Source organism: Nannobrachium achirus (genome assembly GCF_963921795.1).
Source record: "Nannobrachium achirus genome assembly, chromosome: 22".
NCBI lineage: Eukaryota > Metazoa > Chordata > Actinopteri > Myctophiformes > Myctophidae > Nannobrachium > Nannobrachium achirus.
Genome location: NC_137829.1, coordinates 41,237,601 through 41,249,630, shown reverse-complemented (window position 1 = coordinate 41,249,630; position 12,030 = coordinate 41,237,601). Strand labels below are relative to the sequence as shown.

At 47.1% G+C, this 12,030-nt stretch overlaps 1 protein-coding gene across 1 annotated transcript in view; it reads left to right on the top strand.

Annotated features, from left to right (window-relative positions):
• inhbb (inhibin subunit beta B) overlaps positions 1 to 11,155 on the top strand; it is a gene marked incomplete at both ends in the record, with an annotated part of 16,301 nt that extends 5,146 nt beyond the window's left edge. The window contains one exon of the mRNA XM_080752905.1: positions 10,278 to 11,155. Coding sequence (XP_080609031.1) covers positions 10,278 to 11,155 — 878 coding nt within the window. The remainder of the gene's footprint in view (positions 1 to 10,277) is intronic.
• Between the last annotated feature and the right edge of the window lie 875 nt (positions 11,156 to 12,030).

Sequence of the window (12,030 nt, the reverse complement as noted above, 5' to 3'; positions counted from 1 at the left end):
CACCGCGTTGTAGTTTCCTAGCTATCACCTAGGCTTTGTTATGTATGTTTAGGTGATAGCTAGAAAACTACACCGCAGTGAAGTGAATAGCTCTTCACCCTGGACTCTGATAGAGGCTTTAGGTGGAGAAATTAGTGATCTCTGTCAAATAGATGGTGACCCTTATGAGCCTGTCCACTCAAAAAGCCTTTTATGTGGACATAGCTTCAGGGCCTTTTTCTAACAAGCATTTATGGTAAAGAGACGCTCCGCCTCCCAGAGCCGCACCTCAGTGTCTCTCAAACCTTTTCATGTCAAGGACCCCCAGAATTGTGCACGTCTTTTGCCACGGACCCCCATCTAAAATAGTTTGTGCCAAGGGCCTCCAGAAGTGAAGATGTGTGTTAAAACACGTGTCACTCATCGATGTCACTTTACCAGCCGACCAATCAAAATCAGCAGAAGGCGGAATTAAAAAACATCAACATAACACGTTAGAGGACACGGGCTGATTGCATGTGACATGCTGCCAGCGAGATCGTCATCGCGATCCGCCGCTGAAGTAGCGGCGCGGATTAGGATTCTTGGCATTCGTGTTTGCCGTCATCACGTTATCTGTTCGCCAGCTCGGTCAGGCCATTTGTACTCATAACAACACCGATGACGTCACACCCAAACCACCGAGAGCACTCTGACCGTGTGAGATCCAAAAGCGATTCGCCAATGAAAAGAAACACTTTCCGTGTGCGTGTGCTGTGCACACACACTGTTCTTCTCCTCCTCCTTCTTCTCCCTCTTACTCCGCTCTCTCTCTCTCTCTCTCTCTCTCTATCTCTTCCTCCCTCCACACCCATCCTGTATGGAATTCCTGGAGAACTGACGCCTCGGGGGCTGAAGGATACCTGGCGCTCTGTCTGTCTGCATGTACACACACATACATGCTACACACACACACAAACAACAGGGCCTCGCCCTCTCTCCTCCGCAGCGTGTGGTCCTCCTGTCGGCAGTGACATGAAGTAATGAGCCTTCCCTGCCCTTATCTCTCTCACCTCTCCCTTCTTCTCTTCACCGTTCCATAATCCCCCCATCCCACCCCCCACCCTACTTACAGTACTGCAGTGTTGAGTTCGTCGACTGAAACTATGACGAAAAATGTTAGTCGACTGTGTTTTTTTCACAGACGAAAACGAAATAAAAACTAAACAAAAACTAAGCTGTGGTGACTAAAACTAAGACTAAATATATTGAGAATTTCGTCGACAAAATAAAAACTAGACTAAAACGTTAGGGAGGGACTAGTGGAGAAGAGAGTAATTTTATGTTTGGTTGCTCTCAGGTGTTGCACGCTGAAAATAGCCGATCTACAACTGTACTGTAGATCTGCTATTTTCAGCACACAACCAAGTGTAAAATCAGTCATTACGATGCCATCAAGGCCTGCCAAAATACACTTTAGTTGACTAAATCAACTGTAGATTTAGTTGCCTAAAATCTTATGATATTTAGAAATATATATTTAAATGACATTTTATTCAAAAGACTATGACTAAAACTAAATCTAAATTTACTGTCAAAAACAACACTGCAGTATCTCCCTACCTCCTCCTCCAAGACTCCTACTGAGTCCTCTAAGAAGTACTCTAGATTAGTTTCTCAAACCTTTGCATTTCAAGGTCTCCCCTTAACTCTGACAGTATACAAATGGACCCGCTAGGGTCCATTTGTATACTGTCAGAGTTGGTTCCATTTGTATACTGTCAGAGTTACAGACTTGTATGGTTCAATTTAGACCCACAAATCCCACTTTGAGAACCACTGCTCTAGATTTCTTTACTTTTTAGATGTGAAAAAGAAAAAGTCTTCTAGATCCTAACAGTTTTCTGAAAAACCTATGTTTCTCTGTCAGTGGTTCTCAAACTCTTTCATGTCAAGGACCCCCTTAGAATTATATGTATTTGACCACAGACCCCCATCTGAAAATATTAAGTTCCAGGGACCAAGAGAAAGAAGGATTTGCGTAAAAAAATGTCTGCTTTAAAAGATAAATACATTCAAAGATTTGCACCCATTTTCAAGATTTTTCTAAAATAGCAGATCTACAAGCTTGCTGTGAGCTTGCATATCTGCTATTTTTTAATAGTTAAAGCATGAAATAATGTTTAAAGTGGTGACACAGATATGCATACCTGGTCTTAATGGGTAAGGAAAAGGAATTAACGCCTCAATTTAGAGTAAAAGTATAGACGATTGCATCAAAACAAATGCACCTACAGTAACTCATTATGTAGGACATTCCATTTTGCACATGTCCTGAATGTGTTTTCAAAATTTGTCGAACACGTCTTGAAAATACAGATAAATAAATGTGAACGTAGCAGATGTGCCAGCTCGCAACGGGCCGCGTGGCTTTTGAATAGCCTCGGTATGAAACGGGGCTTTAACTGGTTAATGTGATTTTTGTAATAGCCTAAGTCTGTAATTGCATTTTCAAATAACCGCAGTTGGGTCAAAAGTACAATACTTTACTCTGAGCCGTAATGGTGTAGAAGTATAACGTCGCTGTCGGGCAGACACCTTGTATCTCCAAGTTTCAAATGTGTACGTTTTTTCTTAAAAAAAAATCCCTGCTTCATCAAGACTCTCGCACAAAAGTAGTGAAAATAGCAGATCTAAACGCACACGCCTCGCATCGCGTAGATCAGCTATTTACACTCGTTTAAATCATTTTTTAAGACAATAAATACAAAACAAACGGTTTTGGACAGGGACATACAAGGTTTCAACCCGACAACAACTCTTAATGTGTGATGTAAATACTCAAGTACAGTAAAAGCGCCTCAAACATTGTACTTCGTTACCTCCCGCCACTGCCCCCTACCTCTCCCCAGGGACGTGCTGGCCATTGGGAAAAGCGGGACAACTCCCGAACGGCCGGTTCATTCCCGGCCGGTCTATTAGGAAATAAAACAAAATAAAATGTCGGCCTTTGTTCCATTTTGGGGGCTGGGCGGCCAACAAAGTAAATCTTCAATGTCGGGCAGAAACCTTGTATCTCCAAGTTTCAAATTTGTAAATGTTTTCGCAGAGCAAAGCCCTGCTTCGTCATACAAGGCCGTCGCACAAAAGTAGTGAAAACAGCAGATTTACAAGCACACAACGCCTCGCGGTGCGAGGCGTTGTGTGCTTGTAGATCGGCTGTTTTCACTAGTTTAAATCATTTTTAAAATGATAAATACAAAACTAACGGTTTTGGACATACAAGGTTTCCACCCGACAACGACGAAATATAACTCATGTAATTGGCCCACTAGCTTGTCACTTGTCATGATCTGAAATGGCAAATCTTTGAGTAGCAGCAGCGCTAGCGCACAATGAGGGCCTCTCCAACTCTTTTTCCCGGGCTGAATCAGGGGGCCCAGCACGTCCCTACCTCTCCCTTTCTCTCTCTCTCTGTGTTGCTCTCGGTTCCCTGGCCTGTTGTTGTGTTTGGGGATGCAGGTGGGAACACGCAGAGGCAGTTCTTTATCAACTCCAGGCCACCCAGGTGCCTCGCGTCATTCATTCACCAGATACACAGGAGAGCCTGTCAGGGCTTAAAAAGCTGCCTGGAACACGGCAGGGTCGGGGAAAAAAAGAAGAGAGAAAAGCACCCGTCATCTGAAAAGAGGACCGTTTGCAGAGAGAGAAGTCACGTGACCCCCGCACTCTTATCGTCGCGAGAGAAGAGAAGTTACACGGGGCCGCTGTTTAGTTGACTGCTGTTGAGAGGGGTTTCGTAAAATCGCTTGTTCTCAAAGCGGGGGTCGTCCAGGGGACCCCCAGGGGTTCACGTAGTCATTTTTAAAACGTTATGCTTCAGCTGTCTTCGAAACATTTGGGGAAAAAAATTAAAATCTGTGATTACATTGCAGATGGGTTCTGCGGCCTAAGACAGACCAATTTAAGAGTCCTTGGCATGAAAATGATTGAGAACTACTGTCGTAAAAATAAACGCAGACAGTGAGCCAGTATCCGCCACGAAGAACGCGTTAAAAGGACATGTTAATATAGCCTGATAACTCCGCGGCCTCCAAACGTAATCAATCATTGGCAAGTTACCATACGAGGCATGCGTTCATGCACGGATGAAGCCATGTACGCATCACAGTGCACCAATGAAATTAAATCAATTGTTAACTTCATCGCCGTTTCCGGGCGTGTGTGTCCGTTCTCTGCTGCCGTTACACTGGGTACGATTACATTTCTGCTGCGTGACATCGTGCATGACTGCGGTTGTCCATTTTCCGGGGACGTACAAGCTTCAGAACTGCTGAATTGCAGGTGGGCGCTGGCTGGTGGTGCAAAAGTTAATCAAACTCATAAATCAAATTCAAATTATTATAACAAAAATAATTGATAATGCAATTTTCAAAATGAGAACACAATACGCTGTGTTGTGATGCTTTTAGATCAGAGATCTTTGCTAGTACACCATACAATGATGTATGAAATAGGTGTTGAATAAGTTGATTCAATTCGTTAAGTTGATTCAATTTCGTTAATGAAAAAAGAAATGTTAAAAGAAACAACGAATAATCAAAGATAACCTGCTATAAACTCCAGGTTAGTGTGTATTAGGAGCGCTATCTAGCCCTTTATCGCAGCAGCCATTTTGACATGATATAGCAGGACAAGTACAGGTGGTTCCAATGTTACTAATTAAGGTTGCGTTCCATTCGGGTCAAGCTGAGTCAGGGTGCTGCTTTGTGCATGTTGGCTCACTGGAAAGACTCCGCTACACTGCGCTAGAACCTTAATTAAATGCATTAATTATTAAACCTGTGTTTACCTGCTATTTCATGTCGATATGGCTACCGTGAAAAGGGTCTATTGTTCGCCGGGGTTTATTTTTTCTCGAGCCTTTTATCCAGCACTTCAGAATACTTGAGTTCAACCTGGAGTCAAGCAGTGCAGTAAGACTTGGATCACTCAACAACACAAACATAGCGTAATTTCATGTGAATGAAGGAAAACCCATTTGGTCGCGTATGAGATCACAATGTCGCACCCACATTATTGGGGGAGGGGGGGGGGGGGCATTCGGTGAAAATAGCTGATCTACGAGAGCTGTGAGCTTGCAGATATGGCGATTTTCGGGCGAAGAGATGGATATGGATGGCATGTCGACGCCACAGCCATATCGGCAGGGGGGGAACTTGCTATAACTCCACTGCAAGAAAACACGCCTGAGTTTTGAGTGGATGCCCCAATGTTCTGGACACTTGATGTTTTATACTGTGTCAATTCATAGACATACTATACCCAGAAATAGCTGTTTGTTTACACAGATTCTGGGTATATTAGCGGTCGGTGCATTGCTCCAATGAACAGCAGCTTCCAATGCGATTATCGTCTCTGTCGAGTGGAAACCTCATACCGGTATGTCTCCAAACTGTTACTTTTCAGCATCAAAAGTGGCAGATCTACAAGCTCAGAATGCGTCCCTTCGCGCCACGTCCCGAGCGTGTGGATCTGCTACTTTTGATGCTTTTGTGTGAGGCCATAGTATGATCAAGCAGGGCATTCATTTAGGGGAAAAAAGAAACACAAAAAGTTAGAGAAGATGGCGTTGTTTTTTTTCCTTCTTCTTCTGCCCCACAGTAACGAGTTCCCCAGATCAACAGCACTGATCCCACATCGGTTGGTAACAAGCTGCTAATCAGCTCCGGAATCAGACTAATCAGACTTCATCCCCTGTGGGGGTGATTTAGACTTAAGTTATATATCAGATCTACAAGCTCACAAGGCGTCGCAGATCGTTCAGCTCCATACACAAACACGCCCAAACACACACACACACACACACACACACACACACACACACACACACACAACACACACACACACACACACACACACACACACACACACACACACACACACACAAACACACTCACACCCGCACTAGGGCATTCACGAATAGTGATTTTTTTAGTATTAGAATTATTCGACCTCAAAGTATTTGAATAGTCGAATATTCGACAGGACTGGCCAAACTGTCAAATAAGTAAGCAAGAGGCAAACATTGTGAAAATAGCCGATCTACATGCTCACAACGCCTCGCGTTGCGAGGCGTTGTGAGCATGTAGATCTGCTATTTTCACAATATTTATCTACGGAACCGAGTCACATTAAATGTAATTGCTACAATTCCAAGTGCTTGTCAGGGTGGGGGTCCCCAGTTCAATTATGTTTATTTTGGGGGTCACGGCCTAAAAACGTCAGAGAACCATTGACAACTCATTCTTATGGCTTCCTATCTAGCCAAACTTTATAAACTATATATTTTTTAAAGAGAGAGAGAAAAAAAAAGCGAATATTCGACTTCGGTGAACAACGTAGAATAGTGAGTTTGATATTCTAATATTCGGTGAATGCCCTAACCCCACACAAACACAAGTGGCACGAAAGCTCGTCAAGCCTGGGAGAGCTCCTTGTTTTGGGAGTGTGTTGGAGCTGTCGAAACAGGCAGGCTAAAGAGTAGAGGGAGGCGAGCGGTGGGGAGGGAGAGCGGAGGAGGTTGAAGGGTGGGGGGAGGAGGGGGAGGGGGAGGGGGGGTGAGGGGAGATAAGGTGAGGTGCTCGTATAGCCCCCAGGTCACCTGGTAATTGAACAGTGTTTTCCTTCATGTTCTCTTCAGATGGTTTCAGTAACTGATCCTCACAGCCCCCGAAGGCTGCACTTTTTCACAGGACCTGATGTTTCATGTATTGGTTTACCCGTTGGTGGGGAGAAGTAGGTGTGTGTGTGTGTGTGTGTGTGTGTGTGTGTGTGTGTGTGTGTGTGTGTGTGTGTGTGTGTGTGTGTGTGTGTGTGTGCGTGCGTGCGCGTGTGTGTGTGCGTGTGATGCCATATACTGTATAATAGGAGGGCTGGTCTGAACAGGTCTGTGTGTGAATGTAACAGACCACAGTTTACAGGAGGAATAGGGGTGTGCGTGTGTGTGTGCGTGCGTGCGCATGTGGGTGTGGGTGTGTGTGGGAGAGGGTTAGGGGCCAGCTGTTGACACTGACACACACTAATCAGTGGGCAAACAAAGTAACGGCTTTTCAAAAACACAACGTCACCCTGAGAGAGCGAGAAAGAGAGAGAGAGAGAGAGAGAGAGAGAGAGAGAGAGAGAGACGTCCATCGTCCAGTGTCATGTAAATGTCTTTTATTTCTGTCCCATCATGCTTCTCTGTACGAGGCCACGCGCTTGAAAGGCCGAGGTCTGACTGCTTTGTGCTGTCAGTCTGCGGGCTGGAGGGAGGGTGTGTGTGTGTGTGTGTGTGTGTGTGTGTGTGTGTGTGTGTGTGTGTGTGTGTGTGTTGGGGTGGGGGTGGGGGGGTTACAGCACACAGCCTGAACAACGAACTCAATGAACCCCCTGGGGTTTGGCCTTGTACAGCATCACCTTCTCAGACCCTCCCCCCCCCCCCCTCTCTCTCTCACTGCAACCGTTCTTATTCTCTCATTCTTTACTCCTCTTTATCCCTCTCTTCTCTTCCGCTCTCTCCGTTCCTCTTCTCCTCCTTCCTCTGTTTCTCCTTCGTACAATTCAATTTCAATTACATTTTCAATTCAAAGGGCTTTATTGGTATGAGAAAACGTACGTTTTTCAAAGCAGAAGTGTACACAGTACAATACAGTCAATCAACTTCATACTCTCTCTCTCTATCTCTGTCATTCTGTTTCTAATCTTGTCTGTGTGCCCCCACCTCTCTCTCCTCCGTTTCGTACCGTTCTTTCTTTACCTCCCCCTCCGCCATCTTTTCCTCATCTGCTCTCCAACCTCTCTCTCTCTCTCTCTCTCTCTCTCTCTCTCTCTCTCTCTCTCTCTCTCTCTCTCTCTCTCTCTCTCTCTCTCTCTCTCTCTCATTTAAAAACTGGACCTGAGGCCAACTGGGCTCCATCCCAGACCTGGCCTGGCCTGTCCACAGTCGGGGGCCAATCAGCAGCTGCTGTGGAGGTCAGCTGACCCAGTGGTTGAAGGAGAAAAGACAGTGAAGGCAAAAAAAAATCTATCCCTGTAAAAGCCAACCTGCTCCCTTCTGTAGAAGCTTCTTTGTGTGTGTGTGTGTGTGTGTGTGTGTGTGTGTGTGTGTGTGTGTGTGTGTGTGTGTGTGTGTGTGTGTGTGTGTGTGTGCGTGCGTGTGTGTGTGTGTGCGCGTGTGTGCGTGTGCGAAATGCAGACCATGCTGTCTCAAGTTTTTATCACTTCTGTTTAAACAAATAATGTGCTGATCGAGTGCATATTTCAACAAACGGGGTTCAGAAGCAGCTTTGAAACGTTCTACATGTGTGTGACTCACACTCTGTCTGTGTCAGACATTTTGCCCCACCCACACTCTAGATCAGAAGGCCCGTAAACGGCTAGCGATCCTGTGTCTGCGAAACGGAACGACACCAGGCATCCTCTGTGGCTTTTCAATCAATGTTTGCCATACCGTATGTGGGCACGTCCTGTTTTGGCGACGTAGGGTTAAGGCGACGTAGCGATTAGGCGAAATACAAGTATACCAACGCTTTTTCGCCTCGTTTCTTTTTCTTTGAGGAAGCCACTGATTTACACTCACTAGCAAACTTGTTCTAATAATGTGCAGTGCATGCAGCGTGCCTGCTTGTTACCCTTAATGTGAATATTAAGCCACACTGTGGCTTGTGAAAGTGTTTCAATTGTAGGCTACGTTGATTATTAAATAATAAAAATAACAACGTGCGCTGCGCTGGACGTCTGACACAGTGACTCGCTCATTCATTCTGCAAGTTTCTGCGCCTGGAAAATAGCAGATCTACAAGCTCACAACGTGTCGCGAGGCGTTGTGAGCTTGTAGATCAGCCACTTTTGTCTGCCACTTTTGTCACGGACTACGCCACGATGAAGAAGTATAAAATCCAGGATTTACTTGAGTGATGTGATGTGTGTTGAACGGAAATTAATGGAAATGTGCTTGTCGGCTTATCGGCACGGCAGAAAAGCGTGAATGGAAATTTGCATGTCGCCCTATCAGTACGGTAGGAGACCCCGTTGGTACATTTGCCCACGTTAGTACACTTCGCCTTAGCGCTACGTCGCCAAAACGGGATTTCCCCCTGTATGTTTGCCTATTATGGCATGCCCAGAATCAGTTCAGTTCAGTTATGGGTTGAAGCTTTACGTTTTAGAATCAGAGACACATTATGACAAAAGGATGACAACCCAACATTCAAACCACATTGTAGGAGAACATAGATACTACAGTATGTACAGTAGTAAACCATCAAGCACTGATGAAGGTCCCAGGACCGAAACGTTTCCTTTTTTTTATTTTCACCGAGCACTTCATGGGCATCTAAAAATAAATGAAGTGATATTTTCAAGTCTCAGTCTAAGGAGTGTTCCTTAAAATGTAACGGAGTGAGCGAGTCCCTTTTGCCAGCCTTCCTTCAGTAGTAAACCATACCATACTGTACCTAATCTCCCAAGACAGATTCAGAGCCACGCAGCTGAATCTGTCGGCAGCTCCCGTCGCAACGCGTAGAGTTAGGAATGTTAGGAACGTAAACAAAGAGACGCGGACCGGAAGTTGGAGGGCTGAGGGCGGACCAAACGGGCCAACATCCTGTCATCCACATTCTAATGGGCGGTGCCCCCAGAGGGCCCTGAGGCTTCCCAGATTGTACCGTACCATACCAGCAGCCAGGGACGTGCTGGGCCCCTGATTCAGTCTGGGAAAAAGAGTTGGATAGGCCCTCATTGCGCGCGAGAGATCTCTCTCTATAGCGCTGCTGCTACCCAAAGATTTGCCATTTCAGATCATGACAAAGTGACAAGCCAGCGGGCCAATTACATGAGTTCTATTTCGTCGTTGTCGGGTGGAAACCTTGTATGTCCAAAACCGTTTTAAAAAATGATTTAAACTAGTGAAAACAGCCGATCTACAAGCAGTGCGAGGCGTTGTGTGCTTGTAGATCTGCTGTTTTCACTACTTTTGTGCGACGGCCTTGTATGATGAAGCAGGGCTTTGCTTTGCAAGGAAAAAAATAAAGTACAAATTTGAAACTTGGAGATACTGCCCGACAGTGACGATTTACTTTGTTGGCCGCCCAGCCCCCAAAATGGAACGAAGGCCGTCATTTTATTTGTATTTTTTTCCTAATGGCCGGCCTGGACCGGCCGGGAATGAACCAGCCGTTCGGGAGTTGTCCCGCTTTTCCCAATGGCCAGCACGTCCCTGCCAGCAGCTGCTCAATAATAACCTGTGTGTGTGTGTGTGTGTGTTTATGTGTCAACAGACGATCAAGCAACATCCAAGTCCAGCCTGTACTTCCTCATCTCAAACGAAGGCAACCAGAACCTCCACGTCTCCCAGGCCAACCTGTGGCTGTACTTCCGCGTGCTCCCGGCGGGGCCCGAGAAGGGCCCCCGCCGGAAGGTGACGGTGAAGATCCACTACCAGGAGGCGGGGGCCAGGAGCGTGGAGGCGGGGGCCCCCGGAGGAGGAGGTGGAGGAGGAGGAGGAGGCGTGGACGGAGGGGGAGGCGGAGGAGAGGCGGACGGAGGCCGGGGAGGGGGCCGCTGGGCGCTGGTGGAGAAGCGCGTGGACCTGAAGCGCAGCGGCTGGCACACCTTCCCGCTGTCGGAGGCCGTGCGGGCCGTGTTCAACAAGGGCGCCCGGCGGCAGCAGCTGGAGGTGCGCTGCGAGGGCTGCGAGGCGGCCAGCGTGCTGCCGGTGCTGGTGGACCCCGGGGACCCCTCCCACCGGCCCTTCCTGGTGGTGCGGGTGCGCCAGGCGGACGGCAAGCACCGCATCCGGAAGCGGGGGCTGGAGTGCGACGGCAGCAGCGGCGGGCTCTGCTGCCGGCAGCAGTTCTACATCGACTTCCGCCTCATCGGCTGGAACGACTGGATCATCGCGCCGGCCGGCTACTACGGGAACTACTGCGAGGGCAGCTGCCCCGCCTACATGGCGGGGGTGCCGGGCTCCGCCTCGTCCTTCCACACGGCCGTGGTCAACCAGTACCGCATGAGAGGCATGAGCCCCGGCTCGGTCAACTCCTGCTGCATCCCCACCAAGCTCAGCACCATGTCCATGCTGTACTTTGACGACGAGTACAACATCGTGAAGAGGGACGTGCCCAACATGATCGTGGAGGAGTGCGGCTGCGCCTGAGGGGGGGCGACGCCGCCTTTTCCCCCCACACGGATCCTCTGTTGAACCTTTTTGGTGCATTCCAGACGTTAATGTACGGTACAAATGTATACCTTATATCTACAACACCGGCAGGGACAAGCTGGCATAACGTGTGTCGACACGCTGCACGGGGCGTGCGCTCTGCACGTGCGCACGCGCGTGCACACGACTATTTATCAGACTGAAAGTGGGCTTTTTCGCTCTCCGTATAATGACCTTTTGACCTGGCAATGAGCTATGGGAAGAGAAGGGAACAGTTTTCACCAAATTATATAATATCTATATATTTTATATATATATATATATATATATATATATATAGATATATATATAGATATATATATAGATATATATATACACTGTATATCTATATATTCTTTCCTCTAGTTTGCCATTCCTAGTCAAAAAACAATGGCTCATCATCATCTCTCATGAAGACCACAAAGCGCTTAAGTAAACAGGGAAAAAGTGACATTACTGGCTCCGCCCTCTTCCTCCTCATCGCCCAATCACGCTCCCCCCGCCTTGACCCTCTCTCTCAAGTACTTAAGCACACTACAGACTATTTATATTTATATGTGTGTGTGTGTGTATATATATATAAATATATAAAGCACTGACAAATTCATAACGCTTAAAAGAGTTCCGAACACCAGCACTTCCCCCTATACTGTCCCCACAGACAGACAGACGGACGGACGGACGGACAGACAGACAGACAGACAGACAGATGCTGTCTGCTGGAACTGAGATCAATATCTCCGCAGTGTCAGTCATGGACCGACGGCTGTCGTTGCTGTCGTTGTTGTCGCTCTCATCGCTGGTTGGTGTTTGATGGACCCTCTGGCGAGAGC